The sequence below is a fragment of the Hypanus sabinus genome, chromosome 6, assembly GCF_030144855.1.
Source record: "Hypanus sabinus isolate sHypSab1 chromosome 6, sHypSab1.hap1, whole genome shotgun sequence".
Lineage (NCBI taxonomy): Eukaryota > Metazoa > Chordata > Chondrichthyes > Myliobatiformes > Dasyatidae > Hypanus > Hypanus sabinus.
In genome coordinates, this window is record NC_082711.1 from 123,500,636 (window position 1) to 123,517,665 (window position 17,030).

General features: G+C 41.1%; 1 protein-coding gene across 4 annotated transcripts in view; it reads left to right on the plus strand.

The window, feature by feature from the left end:
* LOC132395808 (carcinoembryonic antigen-related cell adhesion molecule 4-like) overlaps positions 1–17,030 on the plus strand; it is a 53,201-nt gene that overhangs the window by 18,116 nt on the left and 18,055 nt on the right. For 2 of the 4 annotated variants that reach the window (XM_059972877.1, XM_059972874.1), the window contains exons 2-3: positions 3,725–3,872; positions 9,996–10,090. In XM_059972877.1, the coding sequence (XP_059828860.1) occupies positions 10,081–10,090 (10 nt within the window). In that variant the 5' untranslated portion in view covers positions 3,725–3,872; positions 9,996–10,080. The other 2 variants (XM_059972876.1, XM_059972875.1) reach the window with 2 other exon arrangements.

Below are 17,030 nucleotides of genomic sequence, written 5' to 3' on the forward strand. Positions count from 1 at the left end.
CTTACACATTTGCTCTTCCAACTCACGCTCCCCATTAGGTGGCCTATAATACACTCCTATCAGTGTTACTACACCCTTCCCATTCCTCAATTCCACTTAAATAGCCTCCCTAGAGGAGCTCTCTAATCTATCCTTCCAAAGCACCGCCATAAGATTTTCTCGGACAAGCAATGCAACACCTCCTCCTCTGGCCCCTCCTACTCTGCTCCACACGAGAAGCAACTAAATCCAGGAATATTTAGTTGCCAATCACACCCTTCCTGCAACCATGTTTCACTAATAGCTACAACATCATAATTCCAGGTATCAATCCACGCTTTAAGCTCATCCACCTTTCTTAAAATGCTCCGAGCATTAAAATAGATACATTTAAGATACTCTCCACCCCCTCCTCTCTTTTCATCCCTAACAATGCATTCAAATTTATTATCCTTTTCTTTCTTCTCCCCTACATCTTCGGGCTGAGCGCATCCCTTCTCCATCACCTGCCTTTCCTCCCTCACACACTGTCTATTTACTTGCTCGACTGGTGAACTAACCTCCTCTCCCATAATTTCCTCAAATTGATTCCCGCCCCCCCCCCCCATCTTACTAGTTTAAAGTCTGCCCTATAGCCCTAGTAAACCTCCCCGCTAGGATATTGGTCCCCCCAGGATTCAAGTGTAACCCGTCCTTCTTGAACAGGTCATGCCTGCCCCAAAAGAGGTCCCAATGATCCAGAAACTTGAATCCCTGCCCCCTGCTCCAATCCCTCAGCCACGCATTCATCCTCCACCTAATTCTATTCCTACTCTCACTGTCGCGTGGCACAGGCAGTAATCCCGAGATTACTACCTTTGCGGTCCTTCTTCTTAACTGCCTTCCTAACTCCCTATACTCTTGTTTCAGGACCTCTTCCCCTTTCCTACCTATGTCATTGGTACCTATATGTACCACGACCTCTGGCTCCTCACCCTCCCACTTCAGGATATCTTGGACGCGATCAGAAACGTCCCGAACCCTGGCACCAGGGAGGCAAATTACCATCCGGGACTCCCCTGTCTGAACCCCTGACTATTGAGTCCCCTATTACTATGGTCCTCTTCCTTCTATCCCTACCCTTCTGAGCTACAGGGCCGTCCTCTGTGCCAGAGGCCCGGCCACTGTCACTTCCACTAGGTAGGCTGTCCCCCCCAACAGTACTCAAACATGAGTACTTATTGTCAAGGGGTACAGCCACCAGGGTACTCTCTAGTACCTGCCTCTTCCCCTTCCTGACCGTGACCCACCTATCTGCCTCCCGTGGCCCCGGAGTGACCACCTGCCTGTAACTCCTCTCTATCACCTCCTCACTCTCCCTGACCAGGCGAAGGTCATCGAGCTGCAGCTCCAGTTCCCTAACTCGGTCCCTCAGGAGCTGCAGTTCGGTGCACCTGGCGCATATGTGGACGTCCAGAAATAGTTATGGAAATAGTTATAAAAGGTATATTAAAAAAGCGAACTGCCATTTAGCTGAGTAACAAATTATGTACTTAAATGAAGTACAGAACAAATTGAAACAGAACCAATACTAGTATAGTACTACAAAATTGTGTATTAGTTCCTAATAGTTATTGACAGAGGAATTAGTCCAGTGTACACTGCCTTGTTCATTTGATTGATTGTAAATAGTTTCAAATGTTTTCTTATGCTTAATAGACAATAGACAATAGGTGCAGAAGTAGACCATTCGGCCCCTCGAGTCTGCACCGCCATTCTGAGATCATGGCTGATCATTCACTATCAATACCCAGTCCCTGCCTTGTCCCCATATCCCTTGATTCCCCTATCCATCAGATATCTATCCAGCTCCTTCTTGAAAGCATCCAGAGAATTGGCCTCCACCGTCTTCCGAGGCAGTGCATTCCACACCTCCACAACTCTCTGGGAGAAGAAGCTCTTCCTCAACTCTGTTTTAAATAACTGACCTCTTATTCTCAATCCATGCCCTCTGGTACTGGACTCTCCCAACATCTGGAACATATTTCCTGCCTCAATCCTATCAAATCCTTTAATTATCTTAAACGTTTCAATCAGATCCCCTCTCAATCTCCTCAATTCCAGCGTGTACAAGCCCAATCTCTCCAATCTCTCTGCGTAAGACAGCCCTGCCATCCCAGGAATCAACCTAGTGAATCTACGCTGCACTTCCTCAATTGCCAGAATGTCCTTCCTTAAACCTGGAGACCAAAACTGTACACAATATTCCAGGTGTGGTCTCACCAGGGCCCTGTACAAATGCAAAAGAACATCCTTGCTCTTGTATTCAATTCCCCTTGTAACAAAGGCCAACATTCCATTTGCCCTCTTCACTGCCTGTTGCACTTGCTCATTCACCTTCATTGACTGGTGAACTAGGACTCCTAGGTCTCTTTGCATTTCTCCCTTACCTAACTCGACACCGTTCAGACAATACTCTGTCCTCTTGTTCCAGCTTCCAAAGTGGATAACTTCACATTTATTCACATTGAATGACATCTGGCAAGTATCTGCCCATTCACTCAGCCTATCCAAGTCTCCCTGTATTCTCCTAACGTCCTCTTCGCATGTCACACTGCCACCCAGTTTAGTATCGTCAGCAAACTTGCTGATATAGTTTTCAATGCCCTCATCTAAATCATTGACATAAATCGTAAAGAGCTGTGGTCCCAATACAGAGCCCTGTGGTACCCCACTAGTCACCTCCAGCCAGTCTGAGAAACACCCATTCACTGCTACCCTTTGCTTTCTATCTGCCAACCAGTTTTCTATCCATGTTGAAAGCCTGCCCCCAATGCCATGAGCTCTGATTTTACTCACCAATCTCCTATGTGGCACCTTATCGAATGCCTTCTGAAAATCTAGGTACACTACATCCACTGGGTTACCCTCGTCTAACATCCTTGTTACACCCTCAAAAAACTCCAACAGATTAGTCAAGCATGATTTGCCCTTGGTAAATCCATGCTGGCTCGGCCTAATCCTATTTCTGCCATCAAGATGTGCCACTATTTCGTCCTTAATAATGGACTCAAGCATCTTCCCCACGACTGACGTTAGATAGTTCTCTGTTTTCTCCTTTCCTCCCTTCTTGAAAAGTGGGACAACATTAGCCACTCTCCAATCTTCAGGAACTGATCCTGAATCTAAGGAACATTGGAAAATGATTACCAATGCATCCGCAATTTCCTGAGCCACCTCTTTTAGAACCCTCGGATGCAGACCATCTGGACCCGGGGATTTATTAGCCTTCAGTCCTACCAGTCTACTCATCACAGTTTCTTTCCTAATGTCAATCTGTCTCAATTCCTCTGATATCTTTTGACCCTGGCCCATCCACACATCTGGGAGATTGCTTGTGTCCTCCCTGGTGAAGACAGATCTAAAGTATGCATTAAATTCTGTTGCCATTTCCCTGTTTCCCATAACAATTTCTCCCAATTCATTCTTCAAGGGGCCAACATTGTTCTTAACTATCTTCTTTCTCTTCACATAGCTAAAAAAGCTTTTGCTATCCCCTTTTATATTCCTGGCTAGACTGAGTTCATACCTGATTTTTTCTCTCCGTATTGATTCCAACCATTGGCATTCCAATTTAGAACATTTAACTGTTCAAATATCATGTTAAGACTTTGTATCAAAAAGAAGTAGTTAGCCAGATGTCAGGATGAGGTAGTCGAGAATGGTGGAGATAAACAACAATAATAATAATTTGTGTATGCTCCAGAATTCCATGATGGGGATAAAAAAGAAAAAAAGAAAAAAGGAAAAAGCCCACTCAACCTACAAAGCCCGGAAATAAGTCGATATCGATTGACACAAGCCCCAAAGAATGCATGAAAAGCAATTATAAACTCCACCTGCCTGAATAGAAGGTAAAAATGAAAAGAGTAATCTCTGTCTCCCTCTTCCGGATATACATCTCATTGCCGTCAACATACAGCTCATTACAATTGAATTGAAAAGAAGAGTTATTAAAGACGACCTTCAGTTTTGAAAATAATCTTCATAATATTAGATAAGGAAAAAAAACACGTCCAAAAAAAATTCTTGAAATATTTGCACAGAAGAAAAACAATCGCCATCTTTAAATTATCAAATCTATCTTTAAAACGTAAAGACACCCAGATAATTACTTAAAAATTCTTAGCAAAAGGATACGAAGCAAGAAAGCAATTAGTTCATTGCTGTAAACAGAAAAAAAAATTCTGGATGGCTCAAAGTCTTTCGACAGTTCCCTCGCTATGTCTTCTGAGGTTAAAACCATCCAAACCAGTCTATTTCAGAGATCAAGGTACATTTTAAGGTAAGGACTTTCTATACCCATCAAATCTTCTGATTTCATCACTCCTTATGTTGCGAGACAATCGAACAGTTGTAAATCATTCAAACTTAAGACTTAGGACTCATCAGGGAGAGAATTAATAAAATGTAATGCTTCAGCTGGGCCCTCAAAAAAATATGAACCCCAGAATTTTTGACGAAAAGCCTTAATTTAGCTAGGTATTGAAGAGGTGGATGCAACTGTCTTTGATAAGACGTACGCATTACAGCAACGAATCCAGAATGTTACTGAACAATTTCATGTGGAAAATCTTCGAAGAAGCAAATCTCAGAGCTTTGAAATTGAAACAACCTTTGTTTTCTTACAAGCTTAATAATGTGGTCTTTGTCTCTAAAATGGAGAAAATGAACAACAATATGCCCGAGGATTTTAAAGCTCCAACTTTATCAATCTCCGGCAGTTGTGGGCAAGCCTTCAGAAATAAAGATTGAAGCATTTTAGCAAAATAATCCAGTGTTTTGGCGGATTCTGATTTCTCTTTTAATCCAGCAGTTCAAGTATTGTTCAGACGAGAGCGAGCCTCCAAATCCACAATCCGTTGTTGAGCCTTTTCCAAGCAAGAAGAAATATCAGCCGCATTTCGACTAACCTCTTTAAGATCAAGGCTCAAAGAGTCAGTTTTTTTTTAGTTGAGTTAATTCAGCAACTATAGTGCTGATTTGAGACTCTAATCTATTTACCCAGGGTGGCACCTTTGAAGTCTCATCAGCATTTTTAAGCTTATTTAAGCCTGCTTTAGGATTTCTTTTGGTGCTTCTTAGGTTAGACATAATTATAACTGTTGGATCTGTAGGATCCAACTGAATAAAGTTAAAATTTCAAAGTTTAAGTCAGGAAAGGGAGAGATTAAAGGCAGACAGAATGAAACAGACAGAAATCTTACATGTCCACAGGCAGAAGGTGGAGTGAGAGATTTGTAAAATGATAACAAAATCAAATGGATCATCAAGGAAAGAACTAGCGCTGAGATACACATATTAAAGTGTGAACATTACTCTGGTCAGCTCGAGGACAGATTTAGCCAGTTATAGAACTGTAGTTGTTACCTTGAAGCTCATCTCAGGAGAGCAAGTTGATGGGCCTGCTGAACAACATTCCTTAAATGCAATAATCAGGAGCAGACTTGCTTCATCACGTTCTTGTTGCCAAGTTCAGCACAACTACAGTTTGAACATGTATCATCAATATCTGAAAAATAACAAGAGGAAAACAATCAAATACTTAGCAAGCAATGCGCATTCTATTGGTGTCTGGGAGCCAGTGATGTTATAGTTACCCTTGCCCCTATCAGCTGGAGTTTGCTGTGGGTAATAAACAAGCTGTGTTGAGAGAAGTATAATCTGATTGAAGCAAAATATCGTATCGGGCCTGAGCTTGCTGCGTTTCCTCTGAAGCACAGATAGAAGGGCCGAGCGAAGCACAGTCAGTGTTACCAGACATGGACATAAGGAAAGTGAGTAAACTGACAAATTTACTCCAAAAGTCCAAGTTGCAGGGAACAGCTTGATTCTGAGCAATCACTGAGCCCAGGAGGTAGATGTGAGCTTGGTTAATGTTTTCCAAACAAAGCTGAAATTTACTCAGTGCTTGCTAATTTATCTCTGCAACCATAACGCTGACTTACTGGGATCAGAATCAGGAGGGTACATAATGAGGTGATATACTGAGAGAAGTCCTCCTTCATCTCAAGCACTGTCCACTCACACTATCAAGGCACTGAACAGTAATTGAACAATAACGCTCAGAAATTACTAAATTATCAAATTGACATTGGATATGTGACATATTGGTTCTTAAAGGAATTAGCAGTGTTCTTCCATGATTATAATTAACAAAATTGCTTAGTACTATAGTACTAAGTACTGCTGTTGAAAATCTGAATAAAATTGTTCCCCTTCCTTGAGATATGGATTTTTAAGGACCATGCAGCCCAGACCATCTCCACACACCAGTGTTTCCAGCGGCAGGAGGTTGTTTCACCCTTCTGTACTGATCTGAGTTTCTGGGATCACGGGGCCCGGGAGGGTGGCAGCAGCTGGGAACTTGTTTCATTTATACGTTTGTGTGATGTGGCATTGTGTGCAAGATCAGCCTCGTTTCCCCTTTCTAAATACTCTTGTATTAAATGTATCATTAAGTCATTTCTAGGAGGACGATATAAATCATCTCCAATGCAGGGGATTCCTGATGGATACTTGGGGAGGAGGTTCCCTTCCTGAAAGGACAGTTGCCAGCATATTATTTAATTATTTTTCATTTCATTATCCCCAATATAGTATATTACAATAGTGTATATATATATAGTGATAATATAGTATATTACCAGTATATTACAATGCAATTTATTGTTACCTGCACTGTGGTCAAGAGCAGATCTGGCAAGCCCCATAGTTACTGTTACATCATAATCCTCATACCCATAATATACGTAAGCACAATGATGTGGCCATTTGACAATTCGATGCTCCATTGGAGTATGGTGGGTCTACCTGACTGGCAGACCACAGTTTGTGCAGTTTGAGAGCTGTGTGTCAGATGAGCAGCACTGTCGTCCCACAGGGACTACATTGGATCCCTTCTTGTTTACCCTGTACCTAGCTCGGACCTTAGATATAACACTGAGCCATGTCATCTGAAGAAATTCTCTAATGTCTCAGCAATGGGTGGATAAAGGGTAGATGGTAGGATGATTACAGGGCCCTGGTGGAGGACTTTGTCAAACTGTGCAAGCTGAATGATCTGCAGCTCAACGTCTGTAACACAAAGGAGATGGTGATGGACTTGCAGAAGACTAAGCCAGCACCGCTCCCTGTTACTATTGATGGTGAGGTCGTGGATATGGTGAGGATCTACCAGTACCTGGGGGTGCACCTGGATGACAGACTTGTGTGGAGCACCAACACAGGCTGTGTACGAAGAGGGCTGGAGACACCTCTATTTCCTCTGGAGACTGAGGTCCCTCCTTCACATGATCTACCAGTCTGTTGTTGCCAGTACAATTTTCTATGCGGTGATGCGCTGAGGCAATGGCATCAAACGGGTGATGCCAACAGGCTCAATGAACTGATTAGAAAGTCTGGCTCTGTTATATGAGTCAGAGTGGACACACTGGAAGTTGAGTTAGAATAAAGGATGCTACGGAAAATCCTGGCAATTCTGGACAATGTTTCTCACTCCCTCATGCCACCTTGGCTGAACCAGGGAGCACTCTTAGTGATAGACTAAGGCAACTGCACCACTCCGAAGAGCGTTTTATGAAGTCATTCTACCCCTCTGTCATTAAGTTCACTAATGAGTCAGTCTATAGCTCAGGAAGTGATACCCTCTTCAGTTAGATTGTTTGAGGTAACTTATTTTTTGTTCTTTCTTTCTTCTCTTATAATATTTATATATTTGTGCATTTGTAATATTACGGTGACTCTGCAATTTCCTTTGGTTTTGAAAAGTATTGATCTATCTGTCTTAGCCTTAGCTCCACTTTCCTATCTGTTCACAGTAAGAAGGACTTGCAAAATAATTACCACACCCTGTGAGGACATACTCCTCCCCAGGAAAGTGAAATGTCACACACCTGAAAGGACTGATGTGTGATTTTTAAGCAGCTAAAAAACTCTTACAAATGGTATCAAGAGATTAGTCTCATGTCTGGGGCTCTTCTTTCGTAACTCATGCATTAGTGAAATTATGTGCTGTGAGCTGATTTCAATTATTGTATCACATTGCCACTTTATTAGCATGAGCAACATGCTATATTCTCAGTGAATGTCCATAATACGAAACCTTGTATGTAAGATTGTAGATGGAAACCACAAGCACCATTGTGCAAATTTCCACATGAAGCAGCTCCAAATTAAATATTATAGTGCATGTTTTTCCATAGCTGTGAGAATGACACAAGTAGCAAGTTGTGTTTGAAACTTCAAACACAGTTCACTCTCATTTTCACTATTATAGATCCTAAAATAACATGAGGATGGAATGAATCTGCTTTTTCTACAGACCAATGAGTTGGTTTTTATCAGTTTATTTCACTTATTGGTTCTATTCCCAGAGCACTCACCCTCCGCTGGTTCTTTTATGAGAAATTCACGATTTGAGGAAAAGTGCCAAGTATTGACAATTGTTTATGTTTGGGTTTTCAATATTCAACTTAGTCCAGTAAGCCGAGTAAGCCTGTTAAGCAGAGGTACGGCTGAATAGCTCCCATGGAAAATCCCAGAACCATCCAACAGCGCCTCTCCTTCAGGCCAAACTAGCAAATGCCAACAAATAATTTACATTTATATACACCAGGCCTCATTGAGTACTTTTCTACTAATTAAATTTTAAGTACATATGATTCTGCGATTAAGAAGAAGGGTGATTTAGATGGAAATTATGTTCCTCTTTGACAATGTATCGTAGAGACGGGTTATACCTGTACTTGGAATGAACCAATGTCCTCCTAGGCAGGATTGCTAGAGCTTCCGAGGTCAGTTTAAACTTGGTTGGTCAGGGGATGGGAAAGAAAGTGTTAGGTCAAATAGTGGAACAGTTGATATAAAGATAGATGCAATGTTCAGAGAGTCTGTGGAATGATGGTTGTGGAAAGGGCGTCATTGGATGGGTTGAAATGTGTTTACTTCAGTACAATGAGTATTTAAAATAAGAATAATTTAGAACATGCTTCAGTCTGTGGATGATACATATTATCACCATTGACTGTTAAATGGGCAGGATTGGATGTCTGATGTAACAAGGTTTATTTGTCTCAAAGACATATGGAAGGAGGTGAAAGAAGAATTGGTAATTCACAGCTGCATAAATGAAGGACATCGGGGGAGGGTGTCCAGTGTGGGTGAAAATCAGAAAAGGGAAAGAGTAATCACTTGGTGTATTCTGTAGTCCCAACCCCCCCCCCCCCCCACCACCACCACTAACATAGCCGACCAGAACAAGGAATTGCGGATAAGTTGGTAGGTTTTGGAAAGATGCAGATATCACAGAGTTATTGTCATTGTTGACTTCAACTTCCCTGATATTAGTTCATATCTGATTCAAAAATGTTAAACGGGGCAAAATATGCTTGGTGTCCAGGAAGGATTCCTGACATACTATGTGGATGGGCCAGCTAGACGATATGTCATACTTTGTCTAGTACAAGGTATGAATCTGGTTCAGTGACAGAACTCTTCACAGGTTTCCTTTTCGTAGATGGAGACCAAAACTAGGGAATTAGATTGAGGGTGAAAGGGAAAGGATTAAAAGGAATATAAACAGCAACGTACTTCACACAGTGGCTTCTGATTATGTGGAGTGAGGTGCCACAGGAAGTGGCAGAAGCAGTTTGCATGGGTATGTGGAGGGGAGGGGTGTTGAGGGATGTGGGCCCATCACAGGAAATTGGGACCATCATGGTGGGCATCATCGTCAGCATGGTCATTGGGCCATATGGTCTGATTCCATCCGGCATTTCTCTGTGACTCTATCAATGGGATGTGCTAGATATCACTGGACTGACACACAGACATGATGTGGAAATTGATGGTAACAGGGGACGCCTGATCCCTAGATGAACTGCTGCTCTGATATAGGGGATAGAGATACCATCGTACTTTGCAAAGTATTCATACTCCCAATGACCAACTGTCTGCTTGTTGTATGTAATTCATAGATCCACCAGCAGGTGGAGGTTTCCTGCGCCAGGATAGAAGTGTAAGCAAGAAGACGACAATCAATAATCGTCAGTCAGAATCAGAATGGACACAGGTATGATCACTGGGATCTGTATAATTAAACTTTTGTCCTGATGGTGCAAATAATGCCAAACAGAGAGAAATGCCATCTAATGGGTTCATCAATCTTGTAAAGTGGCATTGAGTACTGGAACAACCAAATAGGTACAGTACAGGAACATGTCGAATTACTCTTCTCCCCATGCAAAGCTTTATGAGGTAAGGGATCAGAAGGTCCTGAATCAGGCGGATATGGATGAAAAGCTGATAACACTACGACAACGGTTCTTGTGGGCGATGTAACAGTCCAGGGAATAGACGGGGTCTGTTTCACCAGTAGACTAAAGTGGTAGATTCCTCCACCTTGCAGTTATAAAGTTAACATCGGATGATTGGCATATGTCCAGGAGTTCACGAATGCGAGAGTCTAGTTTGTGTTCTGGAAGGGCGTCAGTCACTTTCTCATCAGTTTTCCATGTTGTTGCCCAGAGGAGATGAGGGAAGTTTCTGTAGTGTGTTTTCCCTGCTGAGATGAAAGGGATGGTGAGAGGTGGTGTCGGATCAGGAGACAGCTAATTGTAGATAAGTTGCATTTGTTGATCTTATGTCTGTTCTGATGTGTTGCTGCACATCAGAATGTTTGGCTTGAGGACCAAAGGTGGATTGAGTTCCTCAAGAAATGTTTCATGTTCTTCGGTGAAATGGGACAGGATTCTGAAAGATATAAATAAAGGATGGTTTGCACAAGGAACCGGAGAGCTATCAGGACAATAAAGTGTACTTAACAAGTAGGATTAAATGGAATCCCAGTGCATGTTATATATTTAAATGAAGGTAGTGTAACAAAGTGCTGAAGGAATTCAGAAAGTTAGGCATATGCATGGAGGGTGGGAATAATCAATGATTCAGGCCAAGTCCCTCTATCAGAGTCTCAGTCAACTGGTCCCATGCTGGCTTGGCCACACAAACCTGAGGCCAGGCTGTCAAAGTGTTCGTCTGAATCAAGTCAGATTTAATTGTCAGTTAACCATGCATGAATACAGACATATGAGACACCGATACTTTGGGGTCAAGGTGCAAAACACAGTGCCAACAGTTGCACAGCACAAATCACCCATCGCACAGAACAAACTATCAACCATATAAAGATGTCAGTATGATACAGCCACGAGAGGAAAGAAACAGTCCAGACCTGATCCATGAGTGCCGCAAAAAACATAGTCAAGCAGCAAATAATTTCACAGAATCATTACCCTCCAGCTAAGGAAATTGCTCCTCATCTCTGTTAAAAAAGAGACGGCCGTCTATTCTAAATTATGCCCTCTAGACCTAAACTCCCTCATTATAGGACATATCCTCTCCATTTCCAGTCTATTTAGGCCTTTCAATATTCAATAGGTTTCAATGCGATTCCCCCTCCCCCTTCTTCTAAACTCTATTGTGGCATGTACAGGCGTAGAGGCATCAAACGCTGTTTATACATGAACACTTTCACTCCCGGTATCATTCTTGGAAACCTCCTGTGGATCCTCTGGAATACTGGCAAATCCTTTCTTAGATAAGGCGGCAAGACATGAGAGCAGAATTAGTCCATCCAGCTCATCTGTCAAAGGCGGATCGACCCGATGCAATAGTGCAAGGTACCACGAATTCAATAAAACCATAAAACAAGTGATACTTTGTCAAACTTCACTTTTTATTCATAGCATGCTATGGGAGAAGTTACAGACTGCCCAACCCCGGACACAATTCCACACAATTTATTACATTCATCATTACAGGAAGTATCATAATTACACAAGTTTAAATACAGTTTTAGAATAGTTTCGATCACAGGCTAAGATACAATTAGATGTAAAATCATTATTGGTTGGTTATAATTATTTCTGCCAAGACTAGTCTGGTTACAACTTAACTTCCTCATATTGGCACCTCTCCCTGGTACTTCCCCCATCTCTCAAATGTTCTGTCCCATATTTAGTAAAGCCTTGAAATGCCCTTTCAATCATATCATACTCATATTTAGTTATGCTTAGCACTTCTAGAGAACAATACCTAGTGCGTCACCTGTTGCTGGGTAGAGTTTCTTTCTGACTGCTCAGTAACTTAAGGTACCTATAAGACAATTGATCATATGCTAATCATACCCCTTAATCCATTCCCCCATTTACTTATCCCTCTACCTAAGTTTACCTTTCCCTTCATCACATTGAGGCTACTCCGCCACTTGATCATGACTGATCCATTTCCCTCTCAACCCCATTCTGCTTCCTCCTCCCCGTAACTGTTCAAACCCTGACAAGAATCTACGAACCTCAGCCTTAAACACACCCAGTGACATGGTCTTCCATAGCTGCCCATGACGAGGCATTCCACAGATTCACCACACTCTGGTTAAAGAAATTCCTCCTCACCTCTGTTCTAAATGGACATCCCTGTATTGTGAGGTTACGAACTCTGGTTCTAGATTCCCAAGTACATGAACCATCCTCGCAGTGGTCTCCCTATCTCGGCCTTTCATCATACAATTGATTTCAATGAAATCATCATTCATTTTAGTTTGAACAGACCCTGAGCCATCCAACACTCCTCATACGATAGCCATTAAATACAATCATTTTTGTGAACGCCCTGTGAACCTTCTCCAATGTCAGCACAATTTTTTTTTAAAGTAAGGGACCCAAAACTGCTCAAATTACTGCCTGTAGGACTATGTATGCCTTAAAAAGGCTCAGCACAACAGCTTTTGCTTTTGTATTAGCTCTCTTGAAATGAATGCTAACATTGCACTTTCCTTCCTCCTCACAGACGGAACTTATAAACTAGCCTTCAGGGAATCCTGCAACTCGGCATTTTGAATGTAAAAATAAGCTATTCCAATGCTGACCCCTGAGAAACATCACTAGCCACCAGCAGCCAATCAGAAAATACACCTTTATTTCCACACCTTCCCTCTTGCCGATCAGGCAATTTTTAATGTTTCCATATTTCCTGTGATACCATGAGCTTTCACCTTGTTAAGCAGCCTCTTGATTGTGCAGCACATTATCAATGGCGTCCTGTATATCCAAGTGTCAAACATCCGCTGAATCTCATTTGTCTGTCTTCTCAGTTATTTCCTCAAAAATCACAGGAGGCTGGTCAGACAGAGATATTTCCTTAAGGAAACCATGCTGACTTTGGCCTACTTTATCATGAGCAAGTACCCCAAAACATCATTCTTAATATTGGACCCCAACAAGTCCCCGACCACTGCAGTCAGATAAGTGGCCTATAATTTCCATTTTTTTTTGTCCTCCCTCTCTTCCTAATCAGTGGGGTGACTTTCACAATTTTCTAGTCCTCGAGCATCATTCCAAATTCTAGTGCTTCCTAAATAATCACTATCAATGCCTCCATAATCTCTTCAGCTGCTACTTTCATGAAATGGGGCACAGCCCATCTGGTCTGGGTGGCCTTAAGACCTTTCAACTATCCAACACCTTCTCTTTAGTAATAGCAACTACAGTCAATCCTGCCCCGACACTCTACAATTTCTGGCAGACTACTGGTGTTTTCCACAGTGAAGACGGAAGCAAAATAATTCTAAAGACCATCCACCGGTTTCCGGTGATGTCATCATCGAGAATGGCAGTTTAAGTAACAAGCTCCTCTGGAAAAACACGTATTAAGCCCCATTAACCCGTCAAATATAATATTTTTCAAAAAATATTTGAACTGAAAAGAGGGGCAAGAATGGAGAGAAGAAATGGAAATTAAAAAAGCGACACTGCGGGCCTGCGTCTGAGAGGAGTGCAGCGAGTGGCTCTCCGACCCGACCGTGTGCTAGCGAGGTGGACATCGGACCTCGTTCAGTCGAAGCAGCGAATGTCTTCTAAATCCTGAAAGAAATAATGGAGGTCCAGAAAGATATAAAGCAGCAGCTCCATGACGTTAAGTCAGAGCTCGCCAGCATTAATCAAAAAATAGCAGTGGCAGAGACTCGAATTGAGAAGGTGGAAGATCGCGTTCAAAACGTGGAACGGATACTGAGCAAGACAATAAAAATCATACATCACCAAGAAGGTAAACTGCTTGATCTGGAGGGAAGATCACGGCGGAAAAATATCAGAATCTACAACGTTCCCGAAGGAGCGGTGGGCTCGTCCATGACGGAGTTTATCGGAAAGTTACTGCGGGACGCGCTGGAGCTGGAACTCGAGAGAATGTTAGTCCCAAAACCATGTTCAATAATAATTAAATTCCTTCGGTACAGCACCAAGGCAGAGATTCTATGAAGGGCCTGGGGTAAGAAGAGAGTGTTTCTCGATGATGAATTAATATATTTCGACCAAGATTACCCCCCCCATGGTCCTCCAGAAACGCAAAGAATACTTTGAAGTAAAGCGAGTACTAAAGCAAAATAAGATTAGATTTCAAATTTCTTATCTCAAGTAAGCTAAATTTTGAAAAAGTATTCGAAATGGGAGATAAAGAGGGCAGATATATTTTGGTAAGGGGGAATATAGACTGAAATTCAGTTACCCTATTGAATATATATGCACCCCTGGGAAGTGATATTGTTTTCTTTCAGAAAATTGCTGATATTATGGTAATGGAAACAGAAGGTCTCCTGATATGTGGGGGAGACTTAAATTTACAATTACAACCAAACTTAGACTCTTCCAATAGAAAAACCTATGAAACAAAATCTTTACATAAGAAAGTTAATACACTTTTTGAGGATTTTTGTTTAATTGATATATGGAGGGTCCTTTTCCCTGATAGAAGGGATTACACTCATTATTCTGCTCCCCATTCTGTATATACAAGAATAGACTATTTCATAACATTTGGAAAAGACAAAGACAAAATAAACACCTGTGGCATTGGGACAATAGATGTAAGTGACCATGCACCTATATATTTATCTGTTGATTTTGACCTACAACCAAAGAATACTATTTGGAAACTAAATTCAAGTCTACTCAATGATCTGTACTTTAAGGAACAAATTAAAAAAGAAATTGGTCTCTACTTTGAATTTAATGATAATGGAGAGGTTTTACCTCCTATGTTATGGGATACTCTGAAGGCTGTCTTAAGAGGGAAAATTATAGTGATATCTTCATATAAGAAAAAAATAAGGAGTAAAACATTAGAGGAATTACAAAATAGGCTGAAGGAACTAGAGAAAAAACACAAATTGAATTTGGCACAGGATACATTAGGGGAAATTAAAATAATTAGGGATGAAATAAATAATTTGGCTACGCAAGAAATCAGGAAAAACTTAATGTTTCTGAAACAGAGACATTATGAAAGTGGATCGAAATCTATGAAAATACTGGCGTGGAAACTGAAAATAAAAGATAGCAGGAAATACAATTCATAGAATTAAGGACCCAAGAATGAAAATGATAAAAAATAAGCTAAGTGAAATTCAAGAAGCTTTTGAAGTGTTTTACAAAACTCTATATTCCAAAGTTCCGGGAGAAACATAACCCAAATTGACACCTTCTTGTATTCTCTAGAGTTACCCACTTTAAGCGAAGAACAAAATAGAACGATGACTGCTGAAATAACTGAAGTTGAATTAAAAGCTGCAATTAATAGGCTTAAATTAAGCAAGTCACAAGGATCAGATGGGTATATGGCAGAGTGGTACAAAGAATTTGAAAATGAGTTAATTCCTGTTTTACTCCCCACACTGAACTGGATTCTAAAAAAGGCACAAATGCCACCCAGTTGGAAGGAAGCGATAATCTCAGCTATACCAAAAGAAGGCAAGGATAAAATGGAATGCGGGTCATTTAGACCAATATCCGTTCTTAATGTAGATTATAGGTTATTTACCTCCATCATGGCCACACAATTAGAGGAGTTTCTACCCATACTAATATGTAACGATCAGACAGGTATTATACGACAATGCCAGACACAAGACAATATACGAAAGACACTCCACGTTATGGATCATATACAAAAAAATAAAATCGAAGCAATAGTGATAAGCGCGGGCACTGAAAAAGCATTTGATTCGGTTAGTTGGAATTTTCTTTACAGAGTTTTACATAGATTTGGTTTCCAAGACACAATTATTAAAACTACACAGACATTATATGACAATCCTACTGCTAGGATTAAAATCAATGGATATTTATCAAACAGTCTTACCCTAGAAAGGGGCACGAGACAGGGTTGTGCATGGTCACCACTACTCTTCGCGTTATATCTGGAACCATTAGCTCAATACATCAGACAAAATGAAGATATCAGGGGAATTACTATTAAAGGGACAGAGCATAAATTGGCTTGTTATGCTGATGACATCTTGATATATCTAGGGCAACCAACATACTCTTTGCCTAAATTGATGCAGTCCTTTGAATAATATGGTCAATTATCAGGATACAAGATCAACATAGATAAAACCCAATTACTTTCATATTACTATAGCCCACCAAGAGAAATTGAAAGTCGATACCCTTGGGCACGGCACACAGTCTTTCAAATATTTGGGCATCATTATACCAAAAGATTTGGCAAAATTATCAGAATGTAATTATCAGCCTTTATATAAAAAACTTAAGGAAGATGTGGCAAGATGGAACCTGATTCCTTTTCTCAGTTCAAGGATTGAGTCTATTAAAATGAAAGTACTGCCCAGACTATTATATCTCTATCAGACCCTACCAATAGAGATTAATCAAAACCAATTCAATGAATGGAACAAGATGCTATCAAGGTATATTTGGTAGGGTAAAAGGCCTAGAGTTCGTCTAAAAACTTTGCAGTTAGCAAAGGAAAAGAGGGGATGGGGCCTACCTTCTCTTACAGATTATTATTTTGCAGCACAGTTGAGAGCTGTGATATGTTGGTGTAACCCATCACATGACGGTCAATGGAAAAATATTGAGGAGCGGGTATTTCCCATCCCCATACAAGCAATTTTGGCTGATAACAACCTGCAAAGGTACATTAATACTATTGAT